The following is a 21,574-nucleotide window of genomic DNA, read 5'->3' on the forward strand; positions in this document are numbered from 1 at the left end:
ACATCTAGTAATCAAAAAGTTGGGAAATAGACCATTCCAATGACTAACTAGTTAAATTCTACCATTAAGTGACTCCAAACCATCTGTAATTCTGTTGGAAGTTAACTGGTTTTGATATTTTATGTTATAGGCTTCACTTTCCAAAAGGCAAGGGTAATTTTATTCCCCGAGGAAAGAGATTTGGTGCTATTAGCTTTGTTTTCAGTGGTTGGACCTCATATTTTTTTGTTATTACAGATATCAAAGGATAGATCTCTAGCTCCTTTGTTTCAAAATATAATTTATTTCAGACTCATAAATTAAAGTCGTACCAGGGACATGCTTGATGCAGTCCAGTTTTATTCCTTCAGGTCTTTCCTCTTACATGTTTTATTGCCATTTAAAATCACATGAAGCACAATTCCTCATATTCCAGTGGTCTCAAAATGTTTTGAGCATGAACCCAAGCAGTAACAAAATTATGATTGTGCACCCCTAATGCATGTGTATCTATTTATTTTTAGAAAAAAATACATATATATGAATATATGCACTTATGTTTGAATAGAGTTCTAATATTTTCTTCCTGAACCCAGATGTATTGTCTGCATACTCCTGGATTACTGCACACCATGTTTTGCAAATCACTAATCTTGAAATCTAAAGATTTCACAATTTTTAGCAGAAAACATATGAATAGAAGAACCAAACACCACCCATAAGGTACAAATACTATGCCTTGGGTTTTAATTCAATGTGAACAAAAAATAAGTTTCAATCAATTAGAACCTAACCAACTGTTTATGTCACTACCTATATTTTTTCCATACTCTAATTCAGAAAAAAGTCATAAAACTTAAAACAGGATTAATGGAAATGTAAGAAATATTCTCACTTTCAGGACATGTCCTGGAATAATCAATCTTTCATAATAATAGTCATACATATATGACTATATACATATATATATTTCATATGATATCATCATCATCATCATCATCATCTTTAAAAAAATTCCATCTTCTTTACTATTGGCTAAGTAACCTAGGAAGGGGAGGTATGTGAAGTAATTTAGAGAAATTTCCAACAACAAAGATTTTAGCATAAACCAGTTAGTTTCCTTAAATTTGAGTTATGCAGAAAATTCGATTGACCAGACAAGTAGATTTCTTGATCATTTTCAATCATCAAAGACTACTGTAAAATTACACCATTTAGTTATTTCCAGATTATAATACTTAAAGAAATTAAGATCTGTCATTTACTTATAATGTCACAAAACTTTAAGCATGCAGTGAAATAAATATATCATTCTTTATTCAATTTAATATTGAGGAAATTTTAAAAACACTAGCTTCGCCGTATGGTTGGAGTCGAGGATTAAGACAGGCATCCTTGTATACTCCTAAAACAAAGTTTAATCCAACGGGGTGCTGCAAAAAACAGAGTGGACACCACAGGCAAAAATAAATTGAATGTTCCTATTATCCATTTAGTTTGTCAACTTGAAAAAAGTAAAAATAATCTTGAACCTCATATTCTTAAAAAGATAAAAGCATGGATGAAAAATCCTTTGGAAACATAAAGCCCTGTCAAAGTACAGTACTATCTGGCAATGGCTAAACATTAAGAAACTAGGTATCAAACTTCCCACCATCCTAACATGATTGCTTCCATTTTACTGGGTTGCTGAGATCTTAGAAAATTAGTAATGCCATTGAAAGAAAGTGATAAAATGCTAGAATAAACAGCCTTTTTTACCTATCCCTTAAAATGGAGTTCGTGCGGCTCTCACATCCTGGTTGGTGCAAGGCTGGTCCCAGTTTCTGTGCTCCTACACTGGTCAATTTTAAAAGAGAATCTGGGCTGTGACAGTAGCAAGTGAAGAAACTGTCAACAGCAAATGTTTCTTAGTAATCTATAGATCTGTCAATTAAAAAATATCTCAACAGGGCGCCTGGGTGGCTCAGTCGGTTGGGCGACTGCCTTCGGCTCAGGTCATGATCCTGGAGTCCCGGGATCAAGTCCCGCATCGGGCTCCCTGCTCGGCAGGGAGTCTGCTTCTCCCTCTGACCCTCCCCCCTCTCATCCTCTCTCTATCTCATTCTCTCTCAAATGAATAAATAAAATCTTTAAAAAAAAAAATTAAATAAATAAATAAATAAATAAATAAATAAATAAATAAAAAATATCTCAACAACCAAATAGTATTTACAGTTGGTAACAGACTCTTAGTCCAGGCTTCGGTGTCTGACCAATCTGGATATAAATCGAAGCTCTGACACTATAAAGCTGTGTGGCCTTCTGCATATCGTTCATCATCTCTAAGTCTTATTTTTGACAACTGTGAAATGGACACTGTTACAGGAGACCTGGTAAGTGAAATAATAAATACAAATTATCTAGAAGAGTGCCTGGAATTTAGTAGATGTTCTATGGATGGTACTTCTATATCAGAAACACACACATTTCATTTCATTTTTAATAAAAAACTGTATTATACTCTTACCGATTGTTCCTGGATCAATACGAATTCCATTGAAACGGTCACAGAAAACTCCCTCTGAGGCTCTAAGGAGAATCAGAAGCTTTTGTTCTTTTTCTAAGGGATTTTCCAAAGTACCTGTTTACAAAGTATATTGTTTAAGTTAATTTGAAATTAAAAGAGAGAGGAGGAAATCGTGATGTAATTTAGAGAATGCAAAGTAGATGCTATCAGGTAGGCTATATGGACAAGAACCAATGGTCACATAGATAAAATAAGAAACAAGAAAAAAACAGGATGCAGTAAACTTCTCAGAGGATGACTGGATTATTGCTCAGCAAATATTCACCGTTCTTTCTCCATTAGGAGGGCATACTTTCCTGACTTATTAAAATTTAGCCTGGTCATGTGACTTGTTTTGGCCAATGAAATTTGGGTAGAAGTGATAGTAATACCAGTTCTGAGATGATGCTTTCAAATACTTTGCCAGTTTTCACCAGATCATTTGCAATTATGTTCTGTGTTATGAAAGGAGAATTCTTTAAATAACACCTAGTTCCTGAATGAAGAGACACACACAGCACACCTGAACAGTACACGTAAGCTGGAACTGACGCTAGCATAAATATTTGTGGTTGTAAACCGCTGAGATTTGGGGGGGTATATGTTACACACTATTACAGCAAAACCTGGCTGATACACTGTCTGTGGCTGGATCTCCAAATTGCTTTACATGCATTTTTGCATTTAATCCTCACAGCAAACCTGAGAAGTAAGCATGATTCTTATCTCAGTTTTAAATATCCATATATAACAAAGCTGAGAGGTTAAGGGACTTATCCAAATTTATCCAACTAGTATGTAAGAGTCTGAATTTGAACAATGGTGAATTTGGACAATTTATGCCAAGCGATTTATTAAACAAGTACTAGGTTCTTTTCTAAGCCTAAATTATTTTAGCAGCATAAGGAGATAATCCGTTCAGGCTACGAAGGTCAGCATTGCCTTTGACTTCTGACTTCGTTCCATTGATGCAGAGGGGTTTGGTCACTTTTACAGCATGCAAATTGTCTGGGGAATTCTGCTGGAAGAGGGATCGTATCGACCTAACAAAGGGGTTATTTTCTGCAGAACACACATCTTAAGATACAGAAAGTATTACAAAGACTTTGTTTTTCAAGAAGCCACTAGTGTGAAGATAGTCCCCAAACTATACACTGGATCAAACAGGTTGACAAAGAACATTTGTTAGCAAATGAGACTTTCCAGTTTAGAAATTCCTGAAAACATAACCAAAACTGAGGTTGCCAAATACAGTATGAAGTCACTGGTAAACTCAAAATTGCCTGGCTGTCATTTTGGTTAAGTGGTCTTTCAGGGGGCATAAACTCATTCTCCTCAGCCAGCATTCCGTATATATACCTGGTCAGCCAAAAGGTTCCCATGTGAGTTGTGAGTTTACAGCTTGCTACATCTTTATAGTCTAGCCTTCGCAGCCATTAGTCCATGAGGCCCTGTTGGAAGTAAGCCTCCCAGAGGTAAAAAAATCTGCCTGGAGCCATACAGCAGGCCAGTGGGCAAGGATCAACCCCCACAGCCTGTGTATTCCCAATGAATTGCTAAAGTCTGCTGTTACTCCACATAGCAATGCCAATCCTCAGCTAGTGACTAATGTATCCTCTTGGCCCAAACAAAGATGTGCTAGAGCAGAAAGAAGGAAAGCTGGGGAGGAGGAGAACGTTAAGAAAAAATGTGTGTGGTGTAGCTCTTATCTGGCAGCTTTAAGTCTGTCCAGTAAGCCGTTTTCCAACTGTGATTTCATTTATTTCATGGAGGGTAGTTTAGATTCTTGGGGGGCTGGGGGGAAATGGCCTAGCACTAAACAGATACCAGAGAGAAAAAAGTAGGACAGTTTTTGCCCTAAAGAAATGTATGCAGAGTCCCACAAAGAGAGTTCACCGTGCCTCTAAAATCAGAGATTAAATCAATTATACAACCCCAAACTGTAGCACATGTGAGCTTTTGCAGGAAGTCTGGGCAAAATTAGTCTCTGCCCTGATAGTTTGGTATCTGAAATTGACCAGAGTTTGATTTTTTTTTTTTTTTTTTTGTGATGTCGGGGAAGGGGATGATAGAGGATAGGGACTGGGTAGAAAGAAGACAAGAATGACCTAAGAGGAAAAAAAATTATGCTATTTTCACATTAAAATGCAGCACCTCTTGAATTTGTAAAAGCTGGTGAATGGGAAGCCCTAAAGGCCAGGCTCTTCTTTTATTCTCAAATCTAGTAATCAAAGAGAGGTGAGGGCTCCCACCAGCTTGGGCTTTGTCCCTAAATGACAGTGGCCACCTCTGAGAGAAAGTTCTCAAGATAATGCAGTTCCTCTCTGGGTTTCCTTTTCCCAGCTTCTTCAAGCTGCTCTAAACTGTAGCAAAAGGCATTTTTCAACCTGGATGAATTTAGATACCCGTGCTGGAGGGAAATCATTATTGCTGCAGACATGCTGGGTGTTTTTGCATACATGAACTCATTTCCTTCAGTTCTTCCAACCCTCTAATGGATTATTGTTGAGTTCTCAAGAGGGAACTGAGACAAAGAGAGGTTAGGTAACTTGTCAGAAATTACACAGCTAATAATGGTGAGCCTCGGCTTAGACTTAATAGGTACCATCCTAGGACATGTGGACATAGGAGAATAGGAAAAAAGTAAAGAGAGGTTGCCATTCCTTAGTGTGATGGTGGGCAACAGAGGGGAAACAGAATATGTTCCAGATGCTAAAATCACCTGGGGAGATGGAAGAAAATAAGTTCTGGTATACAAAAGATAGCTGTTATAATGATTTGAGGAATACGGTACAAATGGATTCCATGAACTTCAAAGGTAAGAGAAAGGGAAAAGAACCTTATATTATTTTATTAACTAAAGCTCTTTGATGGAATCAAGTATAAACCTAGTTTACACTTAAGTCCACTCTCTCTACATGAGTCCCCACACCTTGTAACTAAGCCAACACACACTGACTTACTTACCAGTCCCCTCCATGCTCTCCCCTCTGCACATGAGAGTCCCTGGGCTTTAATATCCCCACCGTTGTCCTGTCTAATTCCTAATCATCCCTCAAAGCTTGGCTCCACTGTAATTTATTTCTAACAGCCTTCTATGATTTTGAATTAGATGCCCTCTTTCGTGCATAAAAATGTCCATACCCGGGGCGCCTGGATGGCTCAGTCGTTAAGCATCTGCCTTCGGCTCAGGTCATGATCCCAGGGTCCTGGATTGGAGCCCTGCTTTGGGCTCCTTGCTCAGCGGGGAGTCTGCTTCTCCCACTCCCACTCCCCCTGCTTGTGTTCCCTCTCTTGCTGTGTCTCTATCTGTCAGATAAATAAATAAAATCTTTAAAAATAAAAAAATGTCCACACCCCTTGCTGCAGTAATTCTCCCCCAAGGAGCTTGTCCTGGAGAAATAGTATGGAATATGGACAAAGATGAATGCCCCTAGTTCTTCACTACAGTTTTATCTATTTATAGTAGCAAGCAATTGAAAATAGTTTGAAATAACAAATGACTGGAAACCACTTTGTCCATTTAGATCCCTTCCTTCCCCCCCCCCCCGCCCCAGTTTCCTTGACATGCTCAAAAGCTGAGTCACCTAAGTCCCTAAACAAGCCCAAAGCCAGCTCTGATGCCACCTCTTTTGGGATCTTTCCTTGTCAGCTAAGACTGGGTTAAGCGACCCCCTATGGGCTGTCAGCATACCATGGCTTAGCTCAGTACTTCTAAACTGTGCCCAAAGTGCCTTCTCCCTGATGGCCTCCTTCTCTTTACAGTGAGTTAATCGAGAGACAAGACTGTACTGCCAACAGAGTTCATCTATATTTTACCACAGAATTAGTGAACCAGTTATTTTTACCAATCTTCTTGCTTGCAGAAAACAATTAGAAATAAAGAGGAATACTCCAAAGTAAAAAAGACCCATTTCACCAATATTAGAATAATCTTAAGCATCTATGTGCCTAGCATCATAGCTGCAAAATAAGTAAAGCAAAAATTGACAGAATTACAAAGAAAATAGATATATTTATAACAACAGTGGAAAATCAAACATAACTCACAGAATAAACGAAAAGCAGTGAGCATATAGCAGTTTTGAATAATATGATTGCCAAATCTAACAATAGAGATGAAAAACTGAACTCATGAAGAACACGTATCATTTTCAGACATGCACAAGAGAGTCACAAATATTGATCCTACAGTGACCGTAAAGTAAGTTTAACAAATTTAAAAGGATTGGAATCATATAGCATGTGCTTGCTGACCACAGTTCAATCAAAATATACAATTCATATTGAGAAAGGCTTATAAAATGATCTATATTGAAATAAAGATTTTCCAGTTATCTAGAGATACCATTAAGAGAGTGAAGAAACAAGCCAGAGAGTGGGCAAAGACATTTGCAATAATATAACCAACAAAAGGTATGTTCTACAATATATAAATGACTTCAATAAATCAATATAAAACAGATAATACATCATTTAAAAAAGGGCAAGAGAACATCTACTTCACAAAACAAGATATCAAATAGACAATAAAAAAATTTGAAAGTGCTCAATCGCATTAGAAATGAGAGAAATGTAAAGTAAACAATAATGAGATTTCACTACATACCTGCTAGAATGGACTTCTGTTTAATTTAGCTGGGTACTTTTTTATTTCATAAACTTTTCTGTATATGCATATCATATTTCATAATTAGTAAAACTTTATTTAATATTATGTTTCAAGGACATTCATCAATAAGTATTTGTTGATCAAGAGAATGGAAACTGACCAAAATTATATGTTTTACTGCTTCTCCATGCCATTAATATTTTTCAGCTTTATTGAGATATAATTGATATGCAAAAAAAGTATATATTTAATGTATACTGATTAAATTTTGACATCTTTTTTTCAGTTTCTTTTCATTAAATCCAAAGCAACAAATTGTGTTTCTAAATAATTTGTATTTCTGTCCAAGTAAACCTTGAAATTCCATGAAATATCGTGATTGCACATGAAAGATAGGTTAAGAAATTACCCCCCAAAATCAATTTTGCATATTTTCTTTTGTCCTCTGAAATAGGTTATATGGTGATGACTTTAGAAGCTGAGCTTCTAACTGGAGCATAACTATTTTTCTCATGTCCTGCTATAGCTATTTTCTTCAGAGCAGAGCCTCTAGAACATTTTTTTTTTTAAGATTTTATTTATTTTTTTGACAGAGAGAGAGACAGCAAGAGAGGGAACACAAGCAGGGGGAGTGGGAGAGGGAGAAGCAGGCTTCCCAGGGAGCCCGATGTGGGGCTCGATCCCAGGACCCCAATGCAGGGCTCGATCCCAGGACCCTGGGATCATGACCCAAGCTGAAGGCAGATGCTTAACACCTCTAGAACATTCTTACTATCAGACCCAAACTGACAAATGGTGCTAAACCAATTAAATTGTGAAGCAGATTTTATTATGAATTAGCTTATAATTCCTAGTGTCCATTTGACCCACCTATTCCTAAAACACTCCTCTCCTATAGAACCAAACCTGGATAAAAAAAAAAGAAAATGCAGGAGAGAGGGACTCTCAGTCCAATGAAATAATGATTGGTCATAAGAGTAACCAGTAGGCACAATCAAATGATAATCTCTAACCCCCCTGAGAGTGATTTTATTAGGCTGACAAATTTTTATCATGATGAGGCCTATCATTTTGTCCAACAATTGATAGAATATTAAGATAAAAGTCAATACATAATTTACTCATTCACATACTGGCAAAATGTATAAAAATCCTTAAACCTTTATAAACAAGGGTGAGCTTATTCACTTCTGTAAACCTTGGTTTCTGCAACTAGAAAATAGGCACGATAATAGCATATGTTTATTGAGAGTTTAAAGATGTACTGCATGTTAATGATACATTGGTCCAGTGTCTACATATAATATAAAATGTTTTAAGTGCTTTTAAAAATGTTGGCTCTTAGTAGTAATAATAGTAAAAAAATAGTAGTAGTAACAATGGAGAAATGACACATTTTAAAATTAACATTTAAATTTAGAAATTAAGAAAAAGAAGGCAAGCCCTTCCCAACTAGTAATGTTCTGTTTCTACAGTGCTAGAAACTAGACATTTCAATGGTAAAAATATTAGGTGATTACTTATTTGAATGTCCAGCCCAAGGAACTGCAGAAAATACAATTAAATTTATCTTAAACTCAAACGCTCTGGTAAGAGGTTGCTAAACAAGGAAACAAATTACTCATTCATTCATTTAATCACCTGTTTACTTAAAATAATTTAGTTTTTCCATGCAAAAATAATTAAATAATACTTAACAGTTATTTTATTTATCATATAATTCACTATTTAAATCATTTAAAAATAATAAATTTCTAAGGAATCTTATGTTATTGTAACAGAAGTTCAAAAATCCAAAATACAGTTTGGGGAACACCAACGTACAAAATATTAAAATATTAAAGGAAGGATGTTACTATTTAGTAGAAACTGATAGCCTGACAAAACAGAAGAATCATTTCTTGTGTTAGTGTTTTGCTTTAAAATACATATATATTTAAGTATAAAGTGATGTTTATCTGTCAGAGAACTAATATCCATCTGCAAATAAAGAGATATTTCGGTGCTTAATTTCATTTTGAGATACGTATTAAACATTGGCTGCCAGTTTGCTTCGAGACTCACAGAAATGGAGTTTAGTGTTTTCCTGAACCTGTGAAGAATAAAGCTTTTATGCTTTTGTCTTAGAGTTAAATAACTACAATAATTAAAAGTAACATCCCTTTTGTGTTGCTTTTTTATTTCATCAGCTAACACGTAGTTTAATTAGAGAACTGTCAGTGTAAACAGAAACTGATTTGTTGACTGATGATTCATATCAGCTAATTTATAAATGATCTATTTTGCAGGCATCTAGGTATACTTATAGTCACATTAAATGTGTGATTATTTGTATTATTTTCTAATCATAGTTAAACCTGAAAGAGGATATATATATATATATTTTTTTTTTAACTTAATATGTTATTTTTAAACATCACTACAAGATTCTCTCTGGCTACTCAATGAGTCTAACTACTGGGTATTGTGGCTTTAGGCTAGAAGATATGTATTAATCTACACTTTTCTCTGGTTTGTCTCCTTTTTATTACTTAATCATCCAATGAGCCTTACAGAACTGTCAGTTTGGAAAGCAATAAACTGTGTATGGATTTTTCTTCTTTAGGATTGAGAAAGTCCCAATCATGGAAGCAATGAAAGAAACTTCCATACACCTAGTACTTCATTTCCTGACAATCAAAGTCATGTGCTAATGATGACCTTAGGCTCCTGGCTACAAATGTGAGACAGGGCTGACAAGTACCCATCACTAGCTCTGCAAAACAATATGTGACAAGTTTTAAGATAAAAACCCAGTTCTTAGCATAATTACTGAGCAACTAGTCAGCATGTCATGTGACCTGGTTGTGACAGGCCAAAGACACAATGAACTGCCTTGTCCTCAGGGAAGTTGATGTGCGGGGCATGTCCTTGCTTACTTAGTGATCAAGGAGGGTTCTATTAACTTTTAAGGACACTAATTATTACTGGTAATCCCTCTCTGAAAGCCACCTACAAACTATCAGAAGAGCATCGTCCATTTGCAATTTTAGAACCATGAGATTAAAATACTCTTTCCTGGGATACCTGGGTGGCTCAGTTGGTTAAGCATCTGACTCTTGATTTCAGCTCAGGTCACGATCTCAGGGTCGTGAGATTGAGCCCCATGTTGGCCTCTGTGCTGGGCATGAAGCCTGCTTAAAATTCTCTCTCTGCCCCTTCACACCCTCACACTCTTTCCCTTTAAATCAATCAATCAATCTCTCTATTGAGTTGAACATTTGAATGAATAACATGTTAACCTCATTGATATCTAAAATAACAAAGAACACATTTTAAGGCATACAAATGATGTCTCCTCTAAGAAGAGACACTGGTGAAAATGATGACTTCATATAGCTGCTCATGGTCAAAGAAATGCAAAATTTAAAACAATCAACAAACCAATGTTTATTAAACAGGCTTTGAGTTGGGGATTTTTATGAGTTTTCTTCTCTTAGACTAAAAATTGAAAATACTTTGGATTTGTAGAATATCACCAACTTTTCCAATGTGTTTCACCACTGTTTTATTCCTTTCATACCGGGGTGGGGGGGGGGAAGCATTGCAGTCATTTACACATTAACACTATAATTCCTTCCTTACAGATGTAGACATTTAAGTCTAGGGACAATGAAAATGTTACAAGAAAAAGGCACTGAGCTGAAAGAAAGACTTAGGCTCATTTGTGTCTTTAATACTTTAGCAAGTGACACTACATTGCTTAAAATCCAGCCTTCTTCATGAAACTCATGTCTACTGCTCAGCAGCCTCCAGCTACTATTTTGCCGTTCTGCTTTACAACTACATAAAGCACATTCCTGCTCTATCTTGGCACTTTTGTGCTAGATCTGCCTTCTGTCTGGAAACCTGTAGTCCGAATCTTTGCAAGTCTAGCTTTTTCTTGTGTCTCTGGTCTGAGGTCACAATGACTTTTCAGAAAGGCTTTTACTAACTCCCTAATCTATGGTGTGCAGATCCAACCTGGACTTCACTTCATTTCATTAAACAGGACTCTTATCTGTCTTGCTTACTGCTAAGTACTCAAGTCCCAGGAAGAATTTTTGGCACCCAGCTGGCATTCAATGAAAGAGTAAGAAAGGAAAGGAAGCAGGAAGGGGACAGAGACAGGATAAATCTATAAATAAAACTTTGGACAGTCATCATATCAGAGAAATTATTCTCTCCTTAATATTTACTAATTTGCCACATTTGCTCATCCAAAAGAAAGTTATTCATGAATGCATATAAAGGTTTCATGACATCACTCTTAATGTGGATAACTGTTCATTGTTAAACATGAGATTTAATATGTTCAATTGTACTTAAGATTATATTAAAGCCCCCAAAAATGAAGTTGTTAAAGAATAGATAAATGGCATTGAACTTATTAAAAGTTACTGTCCTTCAAATAATGTGTTGAATTTTTTCTTTGTTCCACATGCAAAATAACATTTTGTATCAAAACTATATTGGACAGCCATTATAAAAAAAAAAAAAAGCCAAAATAAGATGGCTAATTTCCTTTCCTACTTTCTTTGCTCTCTCTGCTATATCTTATATTAATGACCACTCTCTCTTTCTTGTAAATTCCCTCCTGTGTTTCAAGATATTATTTTCTTATCATTTCATTTTCATTCTATCTACATTGCTGTTTCTTTTCTATCCTTCTCCCTGAACTCAGCTTCCTCTACCATCCTTAAAAGGTTGGTGCTCCCCCAAATTTTAGCCACTTACACACTCCATTGAAATCAAATTTTGAGGTGTATGAGTCTATGTATTCAACAAACAACTATAAGGGCTTCCTATGTGCCTGACACTATTCAAGCACTTTAATAAATACTCACTCATTTAATTTTCATGAAATATCATGAAATAAGAACTATTATTATTCCCATTTTGGAGGTAAGGAAACTGAGACAGAGATAGATCCTGTAACTTACCTATAGTCACTCAACTAACAAGTGGTAAAAAGGTAATTCCATCCTGGCATTACCATCAACCCAGATCTCCCAACCTGAAATGTGAGATATATTCTAAACAACTCCTTCTCACCTCACATCAAAATTGCCACTAGGTTCTAGTGATTTTTTATACCCTCAGTATTTCTGCAATTCATTCCTTCTCTTTAATTCCAATGCCTTAGTTCATTCCTTTGCTCTCCCGAAACACTTCAGTAGCTTCTCACATTTCACTGTGTCCATTCCAATACACCATCCACACCACCAGGAGTGACCTTTTTTTTTAAAAAAAAGATTTTATTTATTTATTTGACAGAGAGAGACACAGCGAGAGAGGGAAGGCAAGCAGGGGGAGTGGAAGAGGGAGAGGCAGGCTTCCCGTGGAGCAGGGAGCCTGATGTGGGGCTCGATCCCAGGACCCTAGGATCATGACCTGAGCCGAAGGCAGACGCTTAACGACTGAGCCACCCAGGCGCTCCAGGAGTGATCTTTCTAAGACCAAACTTAATTATGTCACTTCCCTACCTAAAACTATCCAGTGACTACCCACTCACTGCCTTCATGATAAGCTCTAAACTCCTTAACATAATGTATAAGGCCAAGAAGCTTCACCAGCTACCACCAATGTATAAATCCTGCAATTCAGAGTATTCCCTACAACTTCCTAAAGGTATAATATATTTCCACAAAGATGTGCCTTTTCAGATCTCTTCCTCTATCTTTAAGCTCCCTCCAGGGTGGAAGATGGGACTCTTCCAATTATGTTTTTACTTGTTTGTCTCCACTATTTTACTGAGACATCTCTTGAGAACTAGGGTGGTTGACTAATATTTCTGTACATCCAACTTCTCCCATGGTACTTGGCAAACAATAGGCAATGAGCAAACACATGATGAATGAAAGAATGGACACACAAATGAAATACTCTAAGCTTATCCCAAATGTTTTATCAGATTACTGAGACAATCACTGAACAAAGAATGAAATTGAGTTTGGCATTTGTGATGCAGCTATAACCCTCTAAGCAAATCTTTGATCTTAAACTTCCCTTCTAATTCTATAGCATTCTATCTTTCTACTCTACTAAAATTCAGTTGATACCTTTTTCCAGCACCAGTTGACTTAAAAGCAGGACGACCAAGAATATAATTCCACAGTGCTAGGACTTGGATCAGATGGCATCAGACAGCAGACATACTCTGGCAGTGTTCTCTGCCATTGTCCACATCTATTAAGTCTGTTTACTAACCAGTCTTATTATTTATTTCATGTTGGGATTTCTTTAGGGTGTGGTAGAATTAGACAGATGGGTTGAAAGTTTTCCTTCAGGCATAATACACATAAAATTGGGCAGATGGGTTCCAGTAATCAACCTTTAGGCTTGGAACACATGGACAAAGCAGGGAGAAAAATAATACACCATTGTCTACTAATAGGTAAAAATATAGTGGGGATTGGACAAATTTTAAAATAAGATTTGAAATGAATAAATCAAAACTGAAAAGTTTCTGTGTCACTTCCCTTCAAAGGTATATTTTTTCAGGTAACAAGTTTTTATTATAGTGATAAGTGAACTCAGAAGCCCAAAAAACAACTTATAAATAAAAGACTAATCTTAACAATAGATGTCAACCTGAAATACATTTTTCAGACTCAGTTTTATTAAGTATTTCTATCAGTTAGCTGAATGAGGATTTTATAGACTATTAAATAAATGGGCAAATGAGATTAATCTGGGAAAAAAAGATCAGAATCTAAAAGGATTTCCCCACTGTGGAAAAAATGGATTGAAATGATAAAATAAAGAGATAAGTAAAAAAGTATAACACTTAGATCCCCCTAAAACTCAGGGGAAAATAAAATAATCCTTACACAAGTGTGCAATGTAGAGATACGAACATGCAGAGGCAGCACATATATAAAGAATAGGAATTAGAGTTGACAATATAGTTGTCAGCACCAACAGCATGAAGGGTTGGACAGAGAAGTTAATTTAATGTTTGGCTGTACTAATAAAAGGAGGGTATGTATTAAGGTAGCTGGAAGCTGATTGTGCCGGAAAGCTTCTGTTGACACCCCCATTTCCAAACTTCATCTTTCTTTCCTCTGCTCAGTTCCCCAGCATGCTGCTGACCTGCATGCTCTATATCAACTTCTCCTTTCCTCTGAGCTTGAGTTTAGCCAAATGGTAGAACAAGCAAGAGACAAGGGAAGAAAGAAAGTGAGAGCAAGGTATTTTTTCCCATAGGTCTTTCCCTGTACTGAGTCAGGCCCAGATACACAAAGGGTCATGGCATTGTCTGGCAATAACCTCCATAATTCCAGCAATGACTTCCTTTTCTCACTCCTTTAAAGCAAGGGGTAGTAAGGATGCTCTGCTGATACTAGCCTTATGGAAAGTCCCATGCCATTTGGATTTTTGTGAATATTTCCTTCATTAACACCTCCTCAAATTGTCCAATTCAGTATGGCATCTATTTCCTTCAAGCACCCTGACAGGTAAACTTTCATCAAATACCTATTACATGCCAAGCATGTAGAAAGAGCTGTTATATTTAATGGTTTTAACATGCTTCCAAGGAAGTTTCTCTTTTGCCATATACTTTACTGATGAATAAGTGGATGTGTCCAGAGGTTGATTTGCTTAAGGTCAAACAGCAAGTAGGTAACCAAGCTGGATTTGATCCCAAGCCATTTGACTTAGAGCCCATGTTCGTCACTATACTCATTTTACTCTGTTCAGAGTAAGTGAGGGTCCACCCAGGAAAATTTCTTTCCCTCTGGCTTCATACTCTCAGAGGAATTGAAAAAAGTGGTGTTTAAAGGCAATGTTAGAGAGTGTGAGGGATCTCATAACTCTGAGATATGTGAAGTGAGTACAAATTTGTAAAATCTTTCTGAAAAGCAATTTGACAACATGTATCAAAGACCTTAAAACATGCACTTACCTGAACAGAAAAGAAATAGAAAAACAACCATAAAACAAGTAGCAAAATGGCAATGAGTACATACCTATCAATAATTACTATGAATGAGAATGGACTAAGTAATGGTCCAATCAAAAGACATGGAGTGATGGAATGGTTAAAAAAGCAAGACCCATTTATATGCTACCTACAAGAGACTCATTTCAGACCTAAAAAGACACATGTGGATTGAAATTGAAGGGATAGGGGTGCCTGAGTGTCTCAGTCATTAAGCGTCTGCCTTTGGCTCAGGTCTTGATCCCAGGGTCCTGGGAACTAGCCCCACATTGGGCTCTCTGCTCAGTGGGAAGCCTGCTTCTCCCTCTCCCACTCCCCCTGCTTGTGTTCCCTCTCTCACTGTGTCTCTCTCTGTCAAATAAGTAAATAAAAAAAAAGAAGAAAGTGAAGGGATAGAAAAATATTTATTGTACAAATGGAGGTGAAAAGAAAGCAGGGTAGCAAGCAGATAAAATAGACTTTAAAACAAAGACTGTAACAAGACACAAAGAAGGACACTACATAATCATAAAGAGAACAATCCAACAAGAAGATATAACAATTGTAAATATTTATACACCCAACATGGGAGCACCCAAATACATAAAGCACTTATTAACAAATATAAAAGAAGTAATCAATAGTAGTGGAATAATAGTAGGGGAATTTTACACCCCATTTATATCAATGGATAGATCATCCAAATGGAAAATCAACAAGGAAACAGTGGCTTTGAATGACACATTAAGCCAGTTAGATCTAACAGATATATTCAGAACATCCCATTCTAAAACAGCAGAATACACATTCTTTTCAAGTGTACATGGAACATTCTCCAGAATAGATCACACAATAGGCCACAAATCAAGTTTCAACAAGTTCAAAATGAGCAAAGTCATACAATGCATCTTTTCCAACCATAATGCTATGAAACTAGAAATCAACTACAAGAAAAAATCTGGAAAAAGCACAAACACATGGAAGTTAAATAACATTCTACTACAGAATAAATGGGCCAACTGAGAAATCAAAAAGGAAATTAAAAAAAAAATACATGGAGACAAATGAAAATGAAAGCATAATGGTCCAAAATATTTGTGATGCAGCGAAAGCCAGTCCAGGAGGGAAGTTTATAGCAATACAGGCCTACCTTAAGAAGCAAGAAAAATCTTAAACAACCTAACCTTACACCTAAAAGGAGCTAAAAAGAAGAACAAATAAAACCCCAAACTAGTAGAAGGAAGGAAGTAATAAAGATTAGAGCAGAAGTAAACAAAATAGAAACTAAAAAAACAATAGAACAGATCAGTTAAACCAGGATTTGTTTCTCTGAAAAGATCAACAAATTGATAAGCCTTTAACCAGACTCAACAAAACAAAACAAAAAGAGAGAGAGAGTGAAAGAGAGATGACTCAAATAAACAAAATCAGAAATGAAAGAGGAGAAATAACTATCAGAAATACAAAGTATACTAAGAGAATATTATGAAAAGTTATATGCCTACTATATGCCAAAAATTGGACACACTAGAAGAAATGGATCAATTCCTAGAAATATATAACCTCCCAAAACTGAATGAAGAAGAAGTAGAAATTTGAACAGATCAATTATCAGCAATGAAATTGAACCAGTTATCAAAAAAAATCCTTACAAGCAAAAGTCCAGGAGCAGATGGCTTCACAGACAAATACTACCAAACATTTAAAAAAGAGTTAATGCCTATTCTTCTCAAACTATTCCAAAACAATAGAAGACAAAGGAAAGCTTCCAAATTCATTATATGAGGTCAGCATTACCTCGATACAAAATCAGATAAAGGTACTACAGAAAAAGAGACTATAGGTCACTATCTCTGATGAACACTGACGTAAAAATCCTCAACAAAATATTAGCAAACTGAACCCAACAGTACATTAAAAAAAATCATTCATCATGATCCACTGGGATTTATTCCTGGGATGCAAGGACGGTTCAGTATTTGCAAATCAATCAATGTGATACATCACATCAACAAGAGAAAGAATAAACATCATATCATCACTTCAATAGATGCAGAAAGAGCATTTGACAAAGTACAACATCCATTCATGATACAAACCCTCAACAAAGTAGGTTTAGAGGGAACACACCTCAACATTAAAGGCCATAGATGAAAAAACCACAGCTAGCATCATACTCAATGATGAAAAACTGACAACCTTTCCCCTGAGGTCAGGAACAAGACAGCAACGTCCATTCTCACCACCTTTATTCAACATAGTACTGGAAGTCCTAGCCACAGCAATCAGACAAGAAAAAGAAACAAGAGGCATCCATATTGGTAAGGAAGAAGTAAAACTTTTACTATTTGCAGATGTCATGATACTATATATAGAAAACCCTAAAGACTCCACCAAAAAACTACTAGAACTGATAAATGAATTCAGTAAAAGAGCAGGATACAAAATCAATATACAGAATTCCATTGTATTTCTATACACTAATAATGAAGTAGCTGAAAGAGAAATTAAGAAAACATTCTCATTTATAGTTGCACCAAAAATAATGAAATACCTAGGAATAAACTTAATCAAGGGGATGAAAGACCTATACTCTGAAAACTATAAAATAATGATGAAAGAAATTGAAGATGACACAAAGAAATGGAAAGATATTCCATGTTCATGGATTTGGAAAACAAATATTGTTAAAATGTCCATATAACCCAAAGCACTCTCCACCTTCAATGCAATCCTTATCAAAATACCAACAGCATTTTTCATAAAACTAGAACAATTAATCCTAAAATTTGTACAGAACCACAAAAGACCCTGAATAGCCAAAGCAATCTTGAAAATAAAGAACAAAACTGGAGGTATCACAATCCCAGGTTTCAAGATATACTACGAAGTTGTAGTAATCAAAAAAATATGGTACTGGAACAAAAATAGACACATTGATCAATGGAACAGAATAGAGAGCCCAGAAATAAACCCACTATTATATGGTCAATTAATCTTTGACAAAGCAGAAAAGATTATGCAATGAGAAAAAGTCTCTTCAACAAGTGGTGTTGGGAAAACTGGACAGCAACACATAAAAGAATGAAACTGGACCCCTTTCTTACACCATACACAAAAATGAACTCAACAAGGATTACGGACCTAAATGTGAGACCTGAAACCATAAAAATCCTAAAAGAGAGCACAGGCAGCAACCTCTTTGATATCAACCACAGAGACACTTTTCTAGATATGTCTCCTGCGGCAAGGGAAACAAAACAATACATCAAAATAAAAAGCTTCTGCATAGCAAAGGAAACAATCAACAAAACTAAAAGGCAACCTACTAAATGGGAGGAGATATTTGCAAATGACATATCTGACAAAAAGCTAGTATACAAAATATATAAAGAACTTATAAAACTCAATACCTCCAAAATGAATAATCCAATCAACAAATGGGCAGAAGACATGAACAGACATTTTTCCAAAAAAGATGGATTCTTAACTATAGAGAACAAACTGGTGGTCACCAGAGAAGAGGTAGGTGAGGAGATGGGTAAAACAGGTGAAGGGCATTAAGAGCACACTTATCATGATGAACACTGAGTAATGCATAGAATTGTTGAATCACTATATTGTACACCTGAAACTACTGTAACACTGTATGTTAACTATACTGGAATTAAAATTTTTAAAAATGTTTTGGAACTAGACAAAGGTAATTGTTGCACAACATTGTGAATGTACCAAATGCTCCTGAATTTAACTTGATTAAAATTATGTTATGTGAATTTTACCACAGTTAAAATAAAATCTTGCACTTATCCTTAGGGCCATTAATTCTACTTACAAAAGTCTATCCCAGGGAAATAATCAGAGATATAAATAATGATTTAAGTGCTAAAATGTTTATTGCATAGTAAGTTATTAGGACAAAAAGAAATCTGAAATAACCTTGATATTCAACAACAGAAAAATGGTTAACTAAATTGTTATACATGGATGCATATGTATATACTCACATAGATAATGGAATATTAAAATTATTAAAATCATATTTTGGAAATGGAATGTGTTGGAGAAATTCTCACATTGTTAACATAGGCTCCAAAAAATTATCACACTGTGTATCCTGTGTTTTAAAGTAAGTATGTGTGTACATGCCTGCATGTGTCAGAAAAAAATGATTTTAAGACAAGAGTACAAAATATTAACTGTGGTTATCTTCACAGTTGGGAATATGAGTGACTACTTCATTTCTGCTGTATAACTTCCCATTTGCTTTTCTGTATTTCCAGTTTTGTACAACAGACTGAAAAAATAAAAATTATTTTAAAACATCAATAACTATAATTAAAATATGATTTAACTATAGTTAAAATAATAGGAACTGCATAATCTGAAAAAATAAAAGAGAAGATTCAAGAAATTGTGAATGAAGGGCTATCAAAGGGAAGGGAATTTGACATCCATCCTGTATGGATCAGAGAGAAGAACCCAAAATAACAAATTAGAGAAAGACAGACTGGCTTACTAGAAGAAAAATAATTTTTTTTTTAGAAGAAAAAGAAGTCTAATAGGATTTTTAAAAATGGGAACAAGGAACAGGTTGTCTTAAAATGTTTTGACTTTTCTGTCATTAGAAGTGTTTGAGAAGAGCCTTGACCATAATTTTTCAGGAATTATCTCGCAACGATTTAAACTTTGGACAGGTAGTTGGGCCTAGAAATCTCTTTCACGACAGATTCTAAAATTTAGGTAACAATACCTAAATATTTCCTTACCATCAGTTATTTATTTCTTTGGGATAAGGTATTATTGTTTCTGGGAATTCTCTTTTAATCTCCTTTGGGGTGTGGCAAAGCAGACTGCCTTACTAAGCTCAAAAGTAGTTCCTTGGGGGGCAGAATACATGTTTTTCATCATTATTGCCTACAACAGTCCCAAGTCCACAGTCCACCTATAGCGACTCATATTTTTATTCACGTAAGCCAATGCACCAGACCTGATTAATACACTACCCCCAGATCTACTCCATCCTGCTTGTCCCTTGGCCCCAGCAACATGCTTCACTCCCAGCCAGAGGAACCCCATCTCCTGGAGCTACTGAGCCTCTGGCCCCTCCACTAGCTACCCAGGGAGCTGCAAAACATAACAAAGACAGAGGAGTTCGTGGGTTCGGGGTGGACGAAGTGAACTGCTGTCCTTCTCCCCAGCTGCTCCCCTTATTGTCCCAAGATGTGGTGATTCTATAAAGCTTCTCTTGAGGCATCTCACGTAGCCAAGCAAAGAGCCAGGTTTCCTTAAGCAGCTGTGCTCACCTTCTGTTTGCTTCCCCCCTTCTTCTTTCACTTCTCTTTTATCCTCACTCCCACTTTACTGCAATTATTTGCCCCAGTAAAGCATTAGCACCTGTTTCGCTTTCAGATCTGTATTCCCAAGGAGCTGCACTAAGATAGCAATTGAAATTTTACCGTTAGTTAACCAAAGGATAAATCCTTCTGAAAGAGTGAGCTATAGGTAAATTCTTAGACAAAGGACGAGAGGCAGAATTGATCTGTGGCCTGGAGGAAGCCAGGAGCCCTGCCATGAGCAGCAACATGGGAACCCTAGGGCCAGAAACGTGGCCTGATGACCATCGCTGGCCATGAAACTGACCCATCAAAGTCACCTCCGTCTGTGGTGTCTAAAGCTTACAGAGGAAAAGCTTTACTAGTAAACTCGCCCCTTCCCTTAACCCTCCCCAAAGTCCGTTAACCAACCTGTTGGATGACACCACCATTTCCCAAGGCCTTTCTAACAGAGTTAATTCCCACTGTGCTCCCATTCCTTGTGCCCTGTACTTACCAACTTTCAGCTCCCCGCCTGCAATGACCATGCACACCACACTCAGAACGTTGCTTCTGTCCACAGGGAATTCTAAAGTCCCCATCACATAAAGGCCTTTGAGGAATGGAAGATTTGTATCCACAAGGACCGTCCTGTCTGCAGAAGAAAGAGAAATTGCTCAGACACATAACCAAAAAAAGAATTGCCTTCTCTCCTCCCCTGATTTACTCTGGAATTCTCCAGGCGATTCAGGAGCTGCTTACATTGCTACCCATGCCGGGACAGGTGTAGAAACTAAAACAAATAGTTTGTTAAAGACTAGGTCTTAATAAGGAGGCAGGAGGAAAATACCCCACATGATTAATAAATTCTTCCATTGCCCAACAAACCAATGTTATGGCCGAAAGGCAGTGTTTATACCCCAAACCTATATATTTTATTTTTTAGAGGGCGGGGAGGGGCTGAGGGAGAGGCAGAGAGAGAGAATCCTCAAGCAAACTCCCAGCTGAGCAAAGAACCCAACACGGGGCTGGATCCCACAACACTGAGATCATAATTTGAGTTGAAATCAAGAGTCAGATCCTTAACCGACTGAGCCACCCAGGTATGCACAAACCTGGTGTGCCTCCCCTGTCCAGACCTACTTTAGTGCAAATGCACTAAAAGTTCCCTATCCTTT

At 36.5% G+C, this 21,574-nt stretch overlaps 1 protein-coding gene across 1 annotated transcript in view; it reads right to left on the minus strand.

Moving 5' to 3' along the window:
• The window catches only part of PKHD1 (PKHD1 ciliary IPT domain containing fibrocystin/polyductin), a 454,138-nt gene that overhangs the window by 145,570 nt on the left and 286,994 nt on the right, over nt 1-21,574 (minus strand). Inside the window, exons 52-53 of the mRNA XM_034990755.1 lie at nt 20,914-21,051; nt 2,489-2,602 (exon numbers count right to left, since the gene is read on the minus strand). Of these exons, the coding sequence (XP_034846646.1) occupies nt 2,489-2,602; nt 20,914-21,051 (252 nt within the window). The remainder of the gene's footprint in view (nt 1-2,488; nt 2,603-20,913; nt 21,052-21,574) is intronic.

Source organism: Mirounga leonina, unplaced genomic scaffold (genome assembly GCF_011800145.1).
Source record: "Mirounga leonina isolate KUSES-001 unplaced genomic scaffold, KU_Mleo_1.0 Mir_53, whole genome shotgun sequence".
NCBI classification, from domain to species: Eukaryota; Metazoa; Chordata; class Mammalia; order Carnivora; family Phocidae; genus Mirounga; species Mirounga leonina.